This window comes from Pan paniscus, chromosome 10 (genome assembly GCF_029289425.2).
Source record: "Pan paniscus chromosome 10, NHGRI_mPanPan1-v2.0_pri, whole genome shotgun sequence".
In the NCBI taxonomy this organism is placed as follows: domain Eukaryota; kingdom Metazoa; phylum Chordata; class Mammalia; order Primates; family Hominidae; genus Pan; species Pan paniscus.
The window spans coordinates 129864548-129884464 of NC_073259.2; the positions used below are offsets into that span (position 1 = coordinate 129864548).

Consider the following 19917-nt stretch of genomic DNA (forward strand, 5'->3'; position numbering starts at 1 on the left):
AGGCCTTGCCCTCCTTCTCCATCCGTCCCCATGCTGGGGCCCACAGCATCCTGGGGCCTGGGCAGCCTCTGGGCCCAGGGATGCCAAGGCAGGAGCCAGAACTGACCTAGCTCTGCCCTGGCCTCAGGTGCCTGCATTTCATTTTGGGGGTGTCTGTCAGTGTTGTGGGTAGTTGATACCCAAAGTTGGGTGAGGGGCCTGGCCATCGCCCTGGCTTTCTACGTGGCCAGCCAGGGGAGTCTGGTGGGTGAGCAGCGCCTGCCTTCCTCTCCAGTTCTGGCAGCTCTACAATGCCGTCACGCTGTTTGAGCTCTCCAGCCACGAGGAATGCAGAGAATGGCAGGTATGGGGGGTGGGGGCATGCTTGGGGGAGGTTCCCGGGAGGGCTGGGGTGGCAGGGATGGGGTGTATGTGTGGCATGCTGGGGTGCGGATTCCTGGGGAGGGCTGGGATGGCAGATGTGGGGGTGGTGTGTGTGTGTGTGTGTGGTGTGCTGTGGGGAGGTTCCTGGGGCGGGCTGGGCTGGCAGGTGTGGGGTGTTGTGGGTGGCATGCTTGGTGGGAGGCTTCTGGAAGGGCTAGGGGTGGAGCCTCTCCCAATCTGTGGATCCCAAGGAGGTTCGCCCCATCGAGCCCTTCCCAGGCCCTGCCCAAGCCTGAGGCCTCACCCTTCCCCCAGGTCTCCTGAATCTCTGCCTTCGATGGCAAAACCCTGCAGTTTGGGAGTTTGGGGGCAGCTGTGCTGGAGATTCTGGGGTGCTGGGGGCAGGGGTTCAGCAGGGCAGATGCCCCAGCCTCGCCCTCCTCTCTGGACTCCCCCAGGTGTTCGTACTGGCGCTCACCTTCCTCATCCTCTTCCTCGGCAACTTCCTGACCACGCTCAAAGTCGTGCATGCCAAGCTCCAGAAGAACAGAGGCAAGACAAAGCAGCCGTGAGCCTCGGGCTCCTGTGCCCTAGGCCCGGACTTCAGACTGCAGGGGGCTCCCGGGCTCCTTCCCAGCAGCCATCTCAGGCCCGTGGCATCGCTGGGAGAGGGCCCAGGCCCTGGTCCCCCAGTGGACCCCAGTGGTCTAGAGGAATGTGAGCCCCGCCTGTCCGCACAGTGTCCGCCCACCTATTTATGACATATTTAATGCTGGGTCCCCCATCGTCCCTGGAACCCGAGGCCTCACTCCTGTGCTTGAAGGTGGCTGAGGCCGGGCCAGTCTTCCTGGGGATGGGGCCTGAAGCCTCAGGGAGCCCCTCTGTTCCCACTTCTGTCATTTGAACCCCTCTGGGTGGGGTTTGGATGTGCCTCGCGGGGTTGGATTTATGCTGACCTGCTCCTTACCAGGCCCAGGCTGGGGTGGTGTGAACCCTCAGTGTCCTGTGGCGCCCCCACCCCGGGGCCACTCTGCTTCTGCTGTGAGCCCCCTCCTCGCCCACCCCGCCGCGTGGTGAGGGTTATTTAAGTTCTCAGAGACCCACCGCGTCTGCCTCGTGCTCTTCTTGCCCCTGGGAGCCTCCGCTGGGGGCATCCTGAGTCAGGCTGTGAGCAGATTCGCCACCAGAGGGCGCCCCGGGCCCTGGGTCGTCCAAGGGGACAAGGACGTTCCCGTCTGTGCTTCGGGGTTCCCTGACCCCCCCATCCTGCAGCCCACCTTCCTGCAGTGTCGTGGCAGGTACTTGGAGAGTGGGACCAAGACCCTTGGCCCCTGTGGAGGGGAACCACCTCCCCCCTCCTTCCCAGAGCTTCTGGATGTTGTGGGAGGGAGGTGGGGGTGCCTGGCAGGCTCACCCCCAGGGGCCGCACCCTGAGGCGGGGCCAGAGCCACTGGGCATCGCTTGGGTGAGATTCTGCATTCGACAGGAGGCAGAGAGGCCACCAGGTTTGGCTGAGTGCTCTGCCCCACCATTCATATATGGGCCTCAGCTCCCCCTAACTGTGGCCCTACAAATCCCTAGGCCAGACCTCACAGCAGTGCCCACAGGCATGCCTTGTTTAGCCCTCCTCAAGGAATTTTAAAATTTTTAATTACTTTTTTTTTTTTGAGACAGGGTCTGTTGCCTAGGCGGGAGTGCAGTGGCATCATAGGTCACTGCAGCCTCCGCCTCCAGGGCTCAAGGGATCCTCCCACCTCAGCCTCTGGAGTAGCTGGGACCACAATCACACACCACCATGCCCTGCTCCTTTTTTTTTTTTTTTTTTGAGATGGGAGTCTCGATCTGTCACCCAGGCTGGAGTGCAGTGACACGATCTCAGCTCACTGCAACCTCTGCCTCCCAGGTTCAAGTGATTCTCCTGCCTCAGCCTCCTGAGTAACTGGGACTACAGACACGTGCCACCATGCCTGGCTTTTGTTTTGTATTTTTAGTAGAAACAGGGTTTCACCATGTTTGCTAGGATAGTCTCGATCTCTTGACCTTGTGATCTGCCTGCCTCAGCCTCCCAAAGTGCTGGGATTACAGGTGTGAGCCACCATGCCTGGTCACCCTGCTACTTTTTAATACTTTTTAGTAGAGATGGGGTCTCACTATGTTGCCCAGGCTGGTCTCCAACTCATGGGCTCAACTGATCCTCCTATCTTGGCCTCCCAAAGCGCTGGGATTACAGGTGGGAGCCACTGTGCCTGGCCTGATTACATTTTTAAAATGAGATTTCCCCTCCCCTACAGTGAGATTCCATGTAAAAATCCAGATTTCTGCTTTCCCTAGAAAAACGGACCTGGCAACATTCCCGTGGCACAGGACGCCTACTCTCCAGTTGCCACAGGCCCTGCCACCCCCCTGCCCTTCATTCTGGTCTCCTTTCTGGTCCTTTTTAGGCACCTGCGTTTGCCCTAGATTAGGAGTCAGCTAGCTGTCTGTAAAGGGCCAGATGGCAACTATTTTGAGCTTTATGGGCCAGGTGGTTTGTGGCAGCTACTCTTCACCTGCAGCCACAGAGCACAAGGCAATGCAGAAAGGAATGGGTGTTGCTGTGTTCCAATAAAACTTTATTTACAAATCAGGCTGTGGCCAGATGTGGCCCACAGGCTGTAGTTGTTGGACCTCTACCGTAGACCATCATGAGGCCTGGGGTTCTTCGAGAACAAGAACTCCTTGGTTGATTCCCCAGGGTACGGCAGGGCCTTGGGAACCTGGGTGGGTTGGGGAGGGTCTCAGAAGGCTCCTTCCTTTGGCAACCTGACTTTTTGGAAGCTCAGGTTTAGCTGACACCGCAGCACTGGGCCGGGGGGCTGAGGCAGGAGATATGGGGAAGGCTAGGAGTTGCCTGAAGCCGTTATCCCATCTTAGGCGGCACCGACTCCTAGGCGCCCTCCAGAGCCAAGCAGCTTGCGACTTCTGGTGGGCACTGGAATCCCCTGGGATGCTTGTTTTAAAAGTCCTGGGCCGGGCACGGTGGCTCACGCCTGTAATCCCAGCACTTTGGGAGGCTAAGGCGGGTGGATCACGAGGTCAGGAGTTCAAGACCAGCCTGGCCAACATGGTGAAACCCTGTCTCTACTAAAAATACAAAAATTAGCCGGACGTGGTGGTGTGCGCATGTAGTCCCAGCTACTCAGGAGGCTGAGGCAAGAGAATCGCTTGAACCCAGGAGGTGGAGCTTGCAGTGAGCCAAGATCATGCCACTGCACTCCAGCCTGAGTGACAGAATGAGACTCTGTCCCAAAAAAAAAAAAAAAAAAAATTCCCAGACCCTCGGCCCCAGACCTTCCCAAAGGAGGCTCAGGGATTAGGTATCTGGCTGTTGGTGACACAGGTGGTCTATGAACCAGTTCTGAGAAACTGTCCCGCGTGGACAGGGGGTAGATCCCATCAGTTCTCAAAGGAGGCCGGGATGTCTCGCCTCCTGAACTCCACAGGCTGGTAGAAGCGGGGCTTGAGGGACAGCAGGTTGGGAGCTTGAGGACTCCCTGCCACAGTGGGGGGAACAGTCCACAGAAAACTTGCTCATGACCACACAGGGAGCCAACTGTTCTTCCCATCCCAAGTCTCTGACACTGGGGGCTTTGGGTGAGACCTTAAGGAGATGGTCAGATGGGTGGTCCAGGGTATACTTTTAACAACTGAGAAGCCATTTTTTCTGCCCCCTGGGCACATGTGCCCAGCTCTGCAAAGACAGTGGCCAAGTTGAAGACAAGTCTTCCATGTGGGGTGGAGATGGGAGGGGTGGGTGCCAGGCTGCGGCCTGTGTCCTCCTGATAGGCCCAGCCCCCTCGGTGGCCTCCGCGTTCCTGGGGGAAGGAAGGAAGGAGCTGGAGGATACAGTGGTGCCTATCTCGGGAGCCCAGGGAGGCGGGGACACAGGAGTGGCAGGCTTGGGGCGCCCGCGTGGAACAGTGCCAGGTCTACGTTTACCCACCACCAGATAGACTTTTTCATTTCAAGCATAACTTGAGTCTGCACTGGGGAGACACTCGTGGTGGGGGTGGCTGTGATGAGGGCACTTCCGAGTCCCGACAACAGACACTGGCTCCTGCACCCACATCACCACCATGTCCCAGGGGCAGCCTGGAGGGGAGTTTGTGGTCAGAGCCCCAGCCAGGAAAGGAGAGAGTTCCAGAATGTTCCAAGAGTCTAGCCGCAGGCCCCAGACACCATGAGCTGGAGGGTCGGGATGGGGCAGCCTCCCTGGTGCAGTCGGCACCTGGGCCCCCGGGCCCTGTCAGTGCTGTCGTGAGGTCTGTCTGCCCTGGGTCAGAGCAGCAGGCAGAGCCGGCGCTTCTTCTGCCGTTGCGCCTTCTTCAGAGCACTGAGAGCCACCTTGGCGGCCTCCCGGAAGACGCCCTCCACATTCTCCCGAAACTTGGCGGAACATTCCAGGTAGAGAGCAGCTCGGATCTGTTCGCAGGCGCTCAGGCCCTGGGTGGGGGGAGGAGCCAGCATTAGGTGAGGGGCCCCTGGAGGTCTCCTGGCACCACCTGGTGGGTTTGGGACTGGCTCTGAGGACTCTCCAGGGATGGAGGCCTTGGTTTGGGCCTGTCTGTCTCCTCCATCCTGGCTGCCCCTCACAGTGTGTGGGTGGAATGGAGGGCCAGGGCAGTGCAGCCCGCAGGTTGGAAGAAGCCCTGTCCAGGCCCCCACCCTGGCCTCTCTCCAGCTCCAGGCAGGGAGGGGCTGAATCCTGAGACCCGGGGTTGGTCCTCCAGGTGTGTCTCCCAGGCCTGTGAGAAGAGTTGGAGGCCTCAAGACAGAAAGGACTTCCAGCCACCTCTCTCCCTTCTCTGAAAGTACCATTTAGGCACATTAATTTGCCCTTTTATTTATTTATTTTTGAGATGGAGTTTTGCTCTTGTTACCCAGGCTGGAGTGCAATGGCGCGATCTTGGTTCATCACAACCTCTGCCTCCCAGGTTCAAGCGATTCTCCTGCCTCAGCCTCCCGAGTAGCTGGGATTACAGGCATGCGCCACCATGCCCGGCTAATGTTGTATTTTTAGTAGAGATGGGGTTTCTCTCATGTTGGTCAGGCTGGTCTCAAACTCCCAACCTCAGGTGATTCGCCCGCCTCGGCCTCCCAAAGTGCTGGGATTACAGGCGTGAGCCACTATGCCCGGCCGAATTTGCCCTTATTAATGGTTATTTCTTGTGAAAGTTTCTTTTTGCCTTTGCATTCCTTTTATTCTGTTTATTCCCGCATGCCTCACCCAAAGGGTTGCACGGTCAATTGGCCCGTGAAGGGGACGCCTACTTTCAAACAAGGCAGACAGGACACGACAGGACGGCGGCTCATAGCACAGACTTTGGATTGCAGTGGATGGGACCAGATCCTGGCTCCACTTCTGGCTAGCTGTGTGGCCCTGGGCAAGCTGCTTAACCTCTCTGGGCCTCAGTTTCTCCCCCTGTAAACTGGGGGATGTGAACAGCGCCTGCCTCCGAGTCCTAAGGATTGGGAGTAGTCGTGTAAAGTGCTCAGGTCCACAGGCCATCAATACTAATAGTTAAAAATTATTCTTAGAATCTTGCTTCCCTCAGCTCCCTGAAAGGCCACTAAGGCACCCCAGCTGCAGAGGCCAAAGGTCCGGGAGGCTTCACAGCCACGGCTGTGCCCCAGGGTCTTGGCCCCGGCCCACCTGCATGTAGGTGATGGGCTCCAGCTGGGCGGCCCGGAGCTTCCGCAGCTGCTCCTTGTCCTTCCTCAGGTCTGTCTTGCAGCCAATGAGCACCATGGGGATCCCGCGGCAGAAATGCGTGACCTCAGGGAACCACTGTGGAGGGAGGAGGCAGGGGATCAGGGGTGCGGCCGGGCCCAGATGTGGGGCCACCACCCAGGAGGCCGGCCTCACCTTGATGAGGACGTTGTCGTAGCTGGTGGGATTCATGACGTCATAGCAGATGAGCACGAGGTGGGTGTTCTGGTAGGACAGGGGCCGCAGCCGGTCATAGTCTTCTTGCCCTGAAAGCAGAGAGCAGCGGGGGTCAGGGGACGTCCCCTCCCTGTCTGGACTCTGACGGGTGAAGGGGAAGGGGCCAGGCAAGTGACCCTGCCTTAGGGCCTCAATTTCCTCATCTATACAATGGGCAGCAAGCCAGGAGTGCTGGCACAGGCCTGTGGTCGCAGCTACTCGGGAGGCTGAGGCCGGAGGATCGCTTGAGCCCAGGAGGTCAAGGCTACAGTGAGCCATGATCATGCCACTGCACTCCAGCCTGGGTGACAGAGCGAGACCCTGTCTCTTAACAAAACCCATGAGCGGCAGCCCCCCAGTCCTGGATGGTGGTAAAGAATCCTCAAGATCAAACCCACGCAGTGCTGAGAGCTTGGCCTGATTCTAGGGCTGGGGCTGGAGAAACTGCTAGAGATGATGCCGATAGCCAGTGTGATCCCCCTGCCCTGATGGTCAAGGGCAGAGTGCAGACTGGAACCCTCCCCTCCCCAAAGATTCAGACCTGTGGGGCTGAGTGGGCTCACAGTGTCCCCACGTCCTGAGAGGCTGGTGTCTGGCTTCAGCCTCCAGCTTCTCAGGTTCTGATGCAGTCAGCTGAGTTCCCTGCCTATTCTTGCAAGCACTAGGAGGAGGGTGGTGGGTTGCTGGGAACAGCACCGAGCGCCCTCCCCACCCAGATTCACAGAGCACACTCCCCGGGGGGATACTTTAATCCCGAGGCCGTGACGCCTGGCTCCGCCCCGAGACAGCTGAATCCAAATACGGATCTAGGCTTGAGCTTGGTTGGGTTTGCTTTTTTCTTCTTCTTCTTTATAAACAATTCTTTGTAACTTTTTGTATTGACAGTTTCAAACTTACAGTAAAATTGCAACACGAGTATGAAGAGCTCTCTGACTGTGATTCACCACCTGTTTGCATTGGCCCCTCTGACTTTATCTGGAGACAGACACTTCTGTTTCTCCCTGTCAGGGCACAGTAACTGTAGACATCTGCCTCTTCACCCCTTAGCTCAGCGCCTATCTGCTGAGAACAAGGGCGTTCTCTCCCCTGCCCCAAGCCCCAGAAACCGCATGGACTCTGCATTCTAATCTGATCCACAGACCATAGTCAGATTTTGACCATTTCACCAATATTGTCCTTTATTTTTTTCCCCGTTGAGGAGCCAGCCCAGCCCAGGGTTCTACACTGCACTTAGTCATCCTGCCCCGGTATTTTTTTAAAATCCCCACAGTGAGAACTGAGAGCTTTTCAGGCTCATTGGTGACCAGCCCCCCGCCCCTCCACTTCCTTCCACTGAACAAGGAACGTGGAGGCCCAGGAATCCCCCTGCCCTGTCCGCAGCTGTTGCAGGTGCTGGGTGGCGCCAGCCTGCCCCCCGCTCCTTCTCTGCCAGACACCTCTCAGGACAAGTGGCCTCTCCACGGAGTACCACCAGGCCATGTCTGCTCCTAACCCCTTGCTGGTGACGGGGCATGGCCACCCTCTCCCCACTGGATCCCCCTCAACCCAGGGACCTCCAAAAGTCTTCAGCCAGCTCCCCCATGGAACAATGCTTAAGGGTGAGGTCACTAGAGGCAGATGAGACACATGTTCAAATCCCAGCTCTGCCCTCACCGGCTGTGTGACCTTGACTTAGACGGGACAGTGGTGGGAGTCTTGGCTTCCCCATCTGGGACATGAAAATCATAAAATCTACCTCACGGGGCTGTCACCAGCCAAGGCACACCATTGCACTCCAGCCTGGGTGACAAGAGCGAAACTCTGTCTCAAAAAAAATAAAAAATGAATTAACATAAAGCATTCAACGCCTCAGTTGCACAAGCCCCATTTCAGGTGATGAACTGCCGCCCGGGGCTCATGACTAATGCAGTGATTGGGGCAGGTGCACGGCATTTCCTCCACTGCAGAAAGTTCTACTGGACGGTGGGCCCCTGTCTACTGCTGGCCACCCCCCGCCCCTACACCATCCTCATCTAAGTCCTCGTCTGTCCCTCTTCCCTGCCTCCTGCAGCCCTTTGATGAATCCATTATCCACCTGACAGCTGGATGGATCTTAAAACACAAGTCATATCCTGGCCCCCTCTCCACAACTGAAGCATTTTCAATGGCTCCCTATTGCCCCCCCCCCCACCTTTTCTTTGAGACAAGAGTCTCGCTCTGTCACCCAGGCTGGAGTGCAGTGTCCCAATCTCAGCTCACTGCAACCTCTGCCTGCCGGGTTCAAGCAATTCTCCTGCCACAGCCTCCCAAGTAGCTGAGATTACAGGCGCTTGCCACCATGCCTGGCTAATTTTTGTTTTTGTCATGTTTTGTTATTGAGACAGAGTTTCGCTCTTGCTGCCCAGGCTGGAGTGCAATGGCGCGATCTCGGCTCACTGCAACCCACACCTCCCAGGTTCAAGTGATTCTCCTGCCTCAGCCTCCCGAGTAGCTAGGATTACAGGCACGCACCACCACACCCAGCTAATTTTGTATTTTTAGTAGAGACGGGGTTTCTCCATGTTGGTCAGGCTGGTCTCGAACTCCCGACCTCTGGTGATCCACCCACCTCGACCTTCCAAAGTGCTGGGATTACAGGGATGAAATTTTTGTATTTTTTTAGTAGAGATGGGGTTTTTGCCATCTTGGCCAGGCTGGTCTTGAACTCCTGACCTCAGGTCATCCACCTGCCTCGGCCTCCCAGAGTGCTGGGATTATAGGCATGAGCCACCGTGCCTGGCCCCTATTGCCCTTTGCATAAAATCCCAACATCTCCCCTGGTTCACATGACTTCATCGCCTGCCACACCCGCTTGCTCACTGCAGTCCCACCAAGGCGCCATCTCACTGTTTCTCAAACCCACCAAGCTCTCATGTCCCAGCCTTTGTGCTTGCTGTTCCACATGCCAGGAAGGTCCTTCCCTCATTTCTTTTTTCACCGTTTTCTCCCTAGCATTTTATTCTTAAACATCCAGATTAACCATCTATATTTTTTCCCTTTTGAGGATAACTGCCTGCCCTCTGCGACTGCCTTTATAATAATACATCCTATACTCTATGCAGTTTTCAGGGTGCTTTAGTCTAGAAATGGTTAAGAAATCCTTGGCGAAGCGTGGTGGCTCATGCTTGTAATCCCAGCACTTTGGGAGGCCGAGGCAGGCGGATCATGAGGTCAAGAGATCGAGACCATCCTGGCCAACACGGTTAAACCCTGTCTCTATTAAAAATACAAAAATTAGCTGGGTGTGGTGGCGCGCGCCTGTAGTCCCAGCTATTCGGAAGGCTGAGGCAGGAGAATTGCTTGAACCTGGGAAGTGGAGGTTGCAGTGAGCCAAGATCACGCCACTGAACTCCAACCTGGTGACAGAGCGAGACTCAGTCTCAAAAAAAAAAAAAAAAAAAAAAAAAGCTGAGCACGGTGGCTCACGCCTGTAATCCCAGCACTTTGGGAGGCCGAGGCAGGGGGATCACGAGGTCAGGATTTTGAGACCAGTCTAACCAAGATGGTGAGACCCCGTCTCTACTAAAAATACAAAAATTAGCTGGGCGTGGTGGCAGGTGCCTGTAATCCCAGCTACTCCAGAGGCTGAGGCAGGAGAATTGCTTGAACCTGGGAGGCAGAGGTTGCAGTGAGCCGAGATCATGCCATTGCACTCTAGCCTGGGTGACAGAGGAAGACTTCGTCTCAAAAAAAAGAAAAAGAAAAAAAAATCCTTACATGACAGCCAGATATGGTAGGGAAATGATGAATACTCCCACAACATAGGAAGAACCTGAGAGTCACAGAAATGAAGTGATTTGCTTGAGGTCAATGACTCAGTGACTGGGCCAGGAGTCAACCCCAGCTCATGAAATTCCAAGTGGGATGTTCCTTCTGCTGATACACACTAACGTGCTATTTTGTTTTGTATTGTGCAAAAATAGGTTCTGGTCCTTTAAGATGTAACAATGGGGTTCACAGTTCTGGCATAACATATTCTCTTTTACAAATATGGCAGGAGTGAACAGGTACAGCAGTCCCCCTAACCCACAAGGGTGGATTCCAAGACCCCCAGTGGATGTTTGAAACCACAGTCTAGAACTCTAGATACGCTGTTTTTTTTCTATATGTACACACCTATAAGACAGCTTAGTTTATGAATTAGGCACAGTAAGAGATTAACAACAATAAGAATAAAATAAAACAGGGCCAGGCACCGTGGCTCACACTTGTAATCCCAGCACTTTGGGAAGCCAAGGCGGGAGGATCACTTGAACTCAGGAGTTCAAGACCAGCCTGGCCTGTTACCGAGCCAGCTACTGACTGACCCACGGGCAGGTGGTGTCTCCAGCAGGGATACAGAGGAAGGGGCGAATCATATCCCGGGTGGGATGCAGCAGGACAGCGCACGATCTCATCACGCTGCTCAGAGCAGTGCATGATCTAAAATTTATGAATTATTTCTCGAATTTTCCAGGTAATATTTTCAGACCTCAGGTAACTGAAACTACAGAAAGTGAAACCGTGGATAAGGTTATAAAATGGGGCCCCCTTGGACGTCTTCTCTCATTTCTTTTTTTCTTTACTTTTTTTTTTTTTTTTTTTGGAGACAGGGTCTTGCTCTGTTGCCCAGGCTGGAGTGCAGTGGCACGATCTCAGCTCACTGTAAGCTACGCCTCCTGGGTTCAAGTGGTTCTCCTGCCTCAGCCTCTTGAGTAGCTGGGACTACAGGCAGGTGCCACCATGCCTGGCTAATTTTTTTTGTATTTTTATTATTTTATTTTATTTTTGAGATGAAGTCTCACTCTGTCACCCAGGCTGGAGTGCAGTGGTGCGATCTCAGCTCACTGCAACCTCCGCCTCCCAGGTTCAAGCGATTCTCCTGCCTCAGCCTCCTGAGTAGCTGGGACTTGACAGGTGCCCGCCACCACACCAAGCTAATTTTTTGTACTTTTAGTAGAGATGGGGTTTCACTGTGTTAGCCAGGATGGTCTCGATCTCCTGACCTCGTGATCCGCCCACCTCAGCCTCCCAAAGTGCTGGGATTACAGATGTGAGCCACGTGCCCAGCCTTTTCTTTTCTTTGTTTGTTTGTTTTGAGACAGAATCTCTCTATCGCCCAGGCTGGAATGCAGTGGCGTGATCTCGGCTCACTGCAAACTCCGCCTTCTGGGTTCACGCCATTCTTCTGCTTCAAGCCTCCAGAGTAGCTGGGACTACAGGCGCCCACCACCACGCCCGGCTAATTTTTTTTTATTTTTTTAAGTAGAGACGGGGTTTCACCGTGTAAGCCAGGATTGTCTCGATCTCCTGACCTTGTGATCCACACGCCTCGGCCTCCCAAAGTGCTGGGATTACAGGTGTGAGCCACAGCACCTGGCCTTTTTTTTGTATTTTTAGTAGAGACGGCGTTTCACCATGTTGGCCAGGCTAGTCTCAAACTCCTGACCTGAGATGATCCACCTGCCTCGGCCTCCCAAAGTGCTGGGATTACAGGCGTGAGCCACCACGTCAGCCAAGGTTGTTCCACTCTCGTCACACACAGCAGAGACAAGGGTTGAGACTTGCCCACTGGGTTTGGCAACTATGGCATGCAGTGACATCAGGACAGGAGGTGGCGGGGCAGGCATCAGGCTGCAGTGGGTGAGGGAAGAAGTCAGCCCCGGGGCGCTGGAGGCAGTCACACCCTGCCTGCCTTTCCTGGGGCCTCTGCCCTTGCTGTTCACTCCTCCAGAAGGCTCTTTCAACAGGGAGCAGTGTGGCTCCTTCCCTCCTCTCCTTCAGGGCTCTATGGAATGTCGCCTCCTCCCAGAGACCTTTCCTGACTGCTCTGAAACAGCTTCCTTGGCAGTCTGCCCCATGACAGTGGCTTACTCATGGCTCTCACCCCTACCTGATTTCACAATACTTCTCTGGGGCCAGGCGGGGTGATTCACACCTGTAATCCCAGCACTTTTGGAGGCTGAGGCAGGTGGATCACTTGAGGTCAGGAGTTCGAGACCAATCTGGCCAACATGGTGAAACCCTGTCTCTACTAAAAATACAAAAAACTGGCCGGGTGTGGGGCCAGGCACGTGTAGTCCCAGCTACTTGGGAGGCTGAGGCTGGAGAATTGCTTGAACCCAGGAGGCTGAGGTTGCAGTGAGCTGAGATCGTGCCATTTCACTACAGCCTGAGGAACACAGCGAGACTCTGTCTCAAAACAAAAACAAAAATCAAAAACAAAAAAAACAGTAATTCTCTGGGTTTTTTGGTTTGCCTCTCCTGCGGGCAGGAACCACCTCCGTGCTGTTCACTGTTGGGTCCCTGGGAACACAGGCGAGCTCAATACCTGTTTGGTGAAGGAAGGCTCAAAGGAAGGAGTGGTTGAAGAGGGTTAATCGTCATCTCTCCGGCTTTAGGTGCCCTGCAGCCTTGGCAAGGGCATTCCACTTCCTGACCTGTGTTCATTCAAGCAGCCACCCTGGGAGGTGCGCTGGGCGGGGACAGTTCTTCCTGTTAAGAACGCAAGTGGTGGAGGGGGCCTTTGTCAAGGTCAGAGACAAGCACCCTGTGAGCCAGAGGCCAACCAGTCCCCAAGGTCAGCTGCCTGCCAGGCCATTCTAAAAGCACCAGTTCTTCCAGGAAGCTGTCCCCAGCCTTCCCAACCGGGAATTAACCTCTGGGCCTCAGTTTCCTCATCTGTGAAATGGAGATGTGAAAAGTGAGCGAGCCTTGATGACAGTCATAATAAAGATGGTTAATATCGACTCTCTTTCTCTCATATAAAAGTCATGGTCTAGACCGGGCGCTGTGGCGCATGCTTGTAATCCCAGCACTTTGGGAGGCTGAGGCGGGCGGATCGCTTGAGGTCAAGAGTTCAAGACCAGCCTGGGCAACATGGTGAAACGCTGTCTCTACTAAAAATACAAAAATTAGCCGGACGTGGTGGCATATGCCTGTAATCCCAGCTACTTGGGAGGCTGAGGCAGGGGAATCACTTGAGCTGGGGAGGTGGAGGTTGCATTGAGCAGAGATTGAACCACTACACTCCAGCCTGGGCAACAGAGTGAGACTCTGCCTCAAAAAAAAAAAAAAAAAAAAGAAAAAGAAAAAAAAAAGGGGGGGGCGGGGTTTGCTCTGTTGCTCAGGCTGGAGTGCAGTGGTGTGATCATAGCTCACTCCAGCCTCAACCTCCTGGGCTCAAGCCATCCTCCTGCCTCAGCCTCCTGAGGAGCTGGGGCTGCAGGTATGTACCACTGTGTTACATGCCAGGTCTAGCTCAAAGCCCTTCACCTGGATTAACTCATCTTTACCCCAAAAGCCCTACATGGTAGACACTATTGTTGGCCCCATTTTACAGGCTGAGAAACGGAAGCACAGAGAGCTGGAGTGACTTGCCCCAGGCCACACAGCTAAGGGGAAGCTTTGTAAATAACAGAGGACCTTACTGGAGTATTTTTTTTTTTCTTAGCCTACCCCAGAAAACAGGAAGGAATCCTCACCCTACTTGTCCCAGCCCTGACCAGGTGAGGAAAAATGTCAGCCCTCTCAAGAAAGAGGGCCTCTGGAAAGGGAGAGGCAGCCAGCTCCGACTCCAGCACCTCCTCCAGGTTGCCTTCCTGGCTTGACTCTGCCCAACCCAGCTTTCCCTAGAATTCAGTGTGGGCCTTTGGGGCGTGGGGGTGGTGGGGGGACCAGGCCTGCAGAGGACTACTTCCGTGTGCACCAACCCCATGCCCACTTGGGGATGGGGGAGGGTACTATTAATAAATACCTTCTCTCATATGAGTCAGGAGGGTCAGGTTCCATTCACTCATGCACATTCTGGGCGGGACTGTTCAGGGCAGCCTCCACATCTCGAATTGACGCCCACATTTCCCTCTCTGGGTGTCAATTTCCTTATCTGGGAGAGGGGGTGATAACAGTGATAACCCTCCCCCTAATCTGGAAGGTGAAAGCCCAGGAGAAGGGAGGCAATGCTTAGAGCGGGAGCAGTGCAGGGGCAGGGGTGGAGTGGGGGGCAGTGCCGGGAGGCAGGAGGACTGCTATTGTGGTTACTGTTGAAACTTCCAGGAGAAGTTAATAGCCTGGCATGGTGGGTGGTCAGAACCCCAGAATCTTTGGACCCAGAAGCTTCAGGGGCCTCCCAGCCACCAGGTGATACCATTACCCTCCACATTCTACCTAAAATGATACCAGGGCTGAAAGGGTCCATGTCACCTGCCCGTAGTCACAGAGGGGGCCCATCCAGCCTCTGCAGATGGGCTTAGAGGTTAAAACAGCCCAGGTAGACCAGGCGTGGTGGCTCACACCTGTAATCCCAGCACTTTGGGAGGCTGACATGGGAGGATCACTTGAGCCCAAGAGGCTGTGGCTGCAATGAGTTATGATCATGCTATAGCACTCCAGCCTGGGTGACAGAGCGAGACCCTGTCTCTAACCATTCCCCACCTCAAAAAAAAAAACCCCAGGAATTACATGCAAAGGATGCACGTGCTTCTGGTGAGGAAGTCTCTAGGCCTGGGCTCCCCCTAGAGCCGCCCATCGTCCTGACGTGCACTCAGGCGGTGCGGCAGGGCTGGGCGGAAGGGAGGCTCATGCCGCACACAGGGCTATTTTCTTGGTGGGATGAGGCTTTGCCAAGGAAGTCCTGCTTCCAGGGACAGGGGTCTCTAAGGCCCAGAGCAGAGTTGAGGAGAAAAGACCTCAAATCTGCAGGAGGACACACAGGGCAGGTGGCCCCCAGCTCCAGCTGGGGCGTTGGTCAGGGAGGGGTACTGGCAGCATGAGAAGTGAAGCTGCCAGAAGAGGAACCCACTTTTACTCACTCTGCTGGGGGCCGCCCACCTGTGCTTTCCCAGGGAGACAGGGGCTGGGCAGCCCCAGCTGGGAGTTGAGACCACCTTCTGGGTGACCCCAGCCTTGGCTCAGCCCAGGCCTCCGGTGCTTCTGGGGCTCACAACACACACATCTGTCCCTGGTTCCTTGTCTTAGCAACTTCTACTCCATTGCCTAACAATTTTCTTTCTGTTCCCATCTCAGGCTGAAAAGGGGACCACCGCTCCCCGGGCAACCCCTATCCCATCCTGTGCCCCTCTAACCCTGGACCCCACACCTTGGCCCTGATGAGCTCACTCTCCCATCTGTGTCTTCACAGCCCACCTCACCCCGCCTCCCCCGGCCCAGGAAACTTCAGACTTCACCGCAGCTTCCTGCCTCAGAGGATGTCAGGGCCCCGTTGAGGCCGACAGAGCAGTGAGTGCCATGGCCCCCGCCCCTTCCCTTCTGAGCCCTGCGAGCCCCGTCACCCGATCTGCCCTCCCTCCGCTGTGGTGTCTGTAACTACTTCCTCAGGAGGGAGACAGCCAGATGGGCCTTCCACGAGGGCCCCTGTGGGCAGGGTCCGGCCCCTGCCCAGGACCAGCGTTTGGTCCTGGGTGTGGAGAAATTCAGCCTCTGAGAGCCACCCCTGTCTCACAGCTCTGGTGGCCACCAGTCGGGAAGATGCCCCTTCCGCCACTGTGTGTGGCCCATTGGGTTCTAGAACTTTCTACAACTACGTTTACTAGACTCATTTCTGGCTTGGCCATTCCCTCACCCTCTTGGCCTTTGCCTCTCTCTACGTGGCCGCCTGGCCATGGCTTTCTGTCATGTTCTCCTGAGAGCCGTCCACCTGCAGGCAGAGATGAATCATCTCCGGCATTCAGATCCACTACCCATTCATTCCATCACCTTCCAAGCCTTGCTCCATGACAAGCACTGGGACCTGGGCTCTCCCTGGTGGCACTCACTGACCAGGGGATTTCCTCCTATGAGCAAGCCTTCCCTGGTCACGGGGGGATACCCTACAGGGAGCAGCCAGGTTTCTTCTCCCTGGGTGCCCCTCCTTGGGGTCTGTCAGACTGTGAGGCTAGCCACCTCCCCTGAGCCCTTCTTCTCTGCTGCTTGGAAGAGACTTGCCAGGGAAGATAGATCTCCCCGCTGCAGCAGGGGCTGGGGGCCAGCTTGGGGCATGGCACCGTAGATTCCAAAGCACAGGCTTGAGCTAGGGCTGGGCAGGGATGGTAGGAGGATCTTTTAAATTTTTTTTAATTTTTATTTTTTGAAACAGGGTCTCGCTCTGTTGCCCAGGCTGGAGTGCAGTAGCGTGATCTTGACTCACTGCACTCTCCGCCTCTTGGGTTCAAGCAATTCTCCTGCCTCAGCCTTCCGAGTAGCTGGGACTATAGGTGTGTGCCAACACGCCTGGCTAATTTTTATACTTTTAGTAGAGACGGGGTTTCATCATGTTGCCCAGGCTGGTCTTGAACTCCTGGCTTCAAGCAATCCTCCTGCCTCAGCCTCCCAAAGTGCTGGGAGATGTAGTCTCGCCCTGTCTCCCAGGCTGGACTGCAATGGCACAATCTCGGCTCACTGCAACCTCTGCCTCCCGGGTTCAAACGATTCTCCTACCTCAGCCTCCGGAGTAGCTGGGATTACAGGTGCCCACCACCACACCCAGCTAATTTTTGGATTTTTAGTAGAGATGGGGTTTCACCATGTTGGGCAGGCTGGTGGACATCATATATTAATCTGATTTAATCCTCATGACCCTCTTAGTGCTCATGACAGATCAGGAAACTGAGGCCCAGACATCCCCAGTGATACGTAGCCAATAGAGCTGGGGTCAAAGCCCAGATCTGACTCCAAAGAGGATGGCAGGAACAGGATGGGACCATGGATGGGATCCCCGTGGTGCCAGTGGTCGCCTGCTTCTGGTGACTGTAGCAGGGGATGCTCCTCCATCCCTCTGGTAGCAGCTCTTAGCACAAATTCTTCCTACACCAACTTGCAGCTTTCCAGAATCTCCACAACTCAATCTACTCTGACATGTTCCTTGAGCATCTCTCTCTGGGCAAGGCCAGAAAGGCCATCCCTGTTCTCATGATGTGGAGGCTGCCCTGAACAGTGAACCCCAGGACCTCATAGGGGAGGCCCTGAGGGCAGAGGAGGAGGAAAGAAAAAACCTCCTGACCTCTTGCAGGGCAGTGGGTTGCTGTGAATGTCTCCACCCAGCAGCACTTGACTCAAAAAGTGGGTCAATGACCTTGCCCCTCCCTGGCTCCTGCACAGGAAACATGAGAGTAAAGGTGTCCCAGACCATGACTTTTACTACCCCCGGGCCACGCCCCGGGAATTCCTCTGATGCCTCGGCTCTCCCAGCTCACCAGGGGCTAGAGACAGGCGCTGTTTTGGGGGTGGCCCTACAGGGCCCACATCCCACAAAGACAGGTTCCTCAGAGGCCACAATAGGACCTGCTGAAGTCGGAATGGAGGGGGGCTCTGAGCTAGGACAGCCCCTTTTCGGGTCCTCTCCAAGGTCTAGCTGGGGGTGGAGGTGTCTGGATTTTGGCTCCATCCTAGGTCAGTATCTGATCTCACCTCACACACACAAGGCTTGGCTGGCCGGAGAGGGCCACCGGATGACGTGGTTCCCTGCAGGTCACTAAACACTGAGTCACAGAGGTGGGGTGAGGCCCCACCTGGGGATCTCAACCTTTGGTCCCCAATGTTGATGAAGCCCAGATGGGAGTCAAGGTCCTCCCACTGACTGTGTTTCTCCTGTCCCCACCCCTCACAACACCGACTCCCAAGCAATTGCACATAAATCCGTAAACCACCCGTGGGGGCCTGCAGGTGGCAGGCAGAGCCTGGTGTGGGACCCCTGCCCCCAGTGCTCTGTTCCTTCCTCAGTTCATTTTCTACACTGTCTGGTTTTGTCCCAGGGAACTAGGAAAGCACAGAAGTAATTGTAGCCACGCAATTCCAGAACCACCAACTGCAAGCCGTGGAATCCTGGGAGCTGCAGACACAGAACTCGCATCCACAGGACCCCAGAGCCTCAGGCTGCAGAGCGCAGGCCACAGAGCCCTGGAGCCACAGGCTGATCTGCAGCCGGGAGCATCCCAGAACCACAGGACCCAGACACACAGCCCAGGCAATCCGAGCACCAAGGGACTCAAATCTGCAGCTCACAGAGTCTGCAGAGACCACAGCAGGTAGCGCAGCAATCCTGGAACCATGGGAGGCCCAAGAGCAGCCCACTGCTTTCTAGAACCACAGGAGAGCAACGAGCTGTGGGCTCTCAGCACAGAGCTGGGAGGGTGGCCCCAGAGTTCACCTCCTCCTCCAAACACCTTCCACTTACATATAGGGCTTGGCCTCTAGGGCCCCGCAGCCAGCGCCCCTGAGCGGCCTCCAGGAGTGAAGAGCCGGCCAAGGCCCTGCCAAGGCTGCAGGGCGGGGACACCCAGTGGGGAACGCCCGGGAGGGGAAACCCTTCGGGCGGGCGGACCCTCGGGCCCCCCGGCGCGCAGGCGCACTCACCGGCCGTGTCGTAGAGGTTCAGGGTCACCTCCTTGCTGCCAACGGTCACGCTGGCCGTGTACTTCTCGAACACCGATGGGGCGTAGTGCTGCGGAAGAGGGGGTCGGGTTGGTCCTTAGTGGGGCCGGCGGGGGCCAAAGTTCCAGCTGAATCCACTGTCCACCCCCCTCACTCGTCCAGGATCAGCCCCCCCTCACCCCGCTGGGCTCTGGAATTCCCGAGGGGGCGCCCCGGGGTGGCGGCCGCCTGTCCGTGCTCCGGACGCTGGGGACTGAGGGTCGGGGCTCTGGGCTCAGGGTAAGGGGCGTCCATCGCCCCCACCCCAGCCCCGCTGCGGGCCTCACCTCGGGGAAGGAGCCCTGGCTGTACACCATGAGCAGCGAGGTCTTGCCGCAGCCGCCGTCGCCCACGATCACGATCTTCAGCTCCTTCCTGCCCGGACCGGGGGCGGCGGTCTGGGCCGGGGCCCCGGGGGCATCCATTGCCCGGAGCCCGCAGCACTGGCGGCGGCGCGCCGGGCACAAGCGGAGCCAAGAGGTCGGGGGCGGGGCGGGGCCGGAACCCGCCCTGCCCACTCGGAGCAGCGCCGCCTCCGCCAGGCAGCCTCCCGGCCGACCTCCCAGCCTCAGTTTCCTTTCTGCTAAGGTCCCAGCCCTGGGTGTGGGTATTCAGCTCTCAGTCCCAGGGATACTGCGGCACCGGAAAAACGGGGCTCAGCTGCGAGCAAAGCTCCCACCCCCAACCCACCGCCACCCTCCGCGCGTCACGTCGCGCCCCTCGCCGGCGAGACCCGATCGTGGCTGCCCAGCGACTCCAGGTGCCCCTGATTAGCAGGCTCCGCCTTCGGCAGGGACCCTCTGATTGGCTGGCGCGGCCAGACAGGGTCTCCCGGATTGGCTGGCTGTGCCTCCGCACCGGGTTCGAGAAGCCCCCGGCCTCCAGCTCCGGGAAGAGCCCCTCAACTTTACACTGCCCCAGCGGCGTGGCTTGGCACATGTCCGCCTCTGGCCTCAGCTTCCCCACAGGAGGTAGCGGCGGTGGCACCAGGGAAGATGCTGACGCGAGAGTCATGTCTGCCCACCTCGCCTGGGCCAGGGACGCCAGCGTGCACGCGGGTTCGGGGTGAGGGACTGGGCTCCGCTTACCCGCACCCCGACCCTGGGCTGCAGGGTGGACGTCTGACGCCCTCTGCCGGGCAATCGCCTCGGCGCCGGCCGCTCCGGGCGCAGGTTGGCCCGAAACCA

General features: G+C 56.6%; 2 protein-coding genes across 6 annotated transcripts in view; one reads left to right on the forward strand and one right to left on the reverse strand.

The window, feature by feature from the left end:
• The window catches only part of TMEM120B (transmembrane protein 120B), a 71227-nt gene extending 63981 nt beyond the window's left edge, over nt 1-7246 (forward strand). For 2 of the 3 annotated variants that reach the window (XM_034934683.4, XM_034934684.3), the window contains 2 exons: nt 275-343; nt 822-7246. In XM_034934683.4, the coding sequence (XP_034790574.1) occupies nt 275-343; nt 822-935 (183 nt within the window). In that variant the 3' untranslated portion in view covers nt 936-7246. Of the gene's footprint in view, nt 1-274 lie in introns of all 3 variants that reach the window. The other variant, XM_063593740.1, reaches the window with a different exon arrangement.
• On the reverse strand, nt 2950-19492 carry RHOF (ras homolog family member F, filopodia associated). Of its 3 annotated transcripts, XM_003832355.5 has the most exons (5): nt 19018-19492; nt 18674-18761; nt 6269-6378; nt 6056-6190; nt 2950-4845 (listed from the first exon to the last, which is right to left on the reverse strand). In XM_003832355.5, the coding sequence occupies exons 1-5, from the start codon at nt 19153-19155 to the stop codon at nt 4681-4683; spliced, it is 636 nt and encodes a 211-aa protein (XP_003832403.1). In that variant the 5' UTR covers nt 19156-19492; the 3' UTR covers nt 2950-4680. The 3 variants fall into 3 exon arrangements, with proteins under 3 accessions (XP_003832403.1, XP_008955994.1, XP_014202800.1); XM_008957746.4 differs by having other exon boundaries at nt 6056-6378; nt 19018-19390; XM_014347314.6 differs by lacking the exons at nt 18674-18761; nt 19018-19492 and having other exon boundaries at nt 6056-6670.
• Nucleotides 19493-19917: the final 425 nt, after the last annotated feature.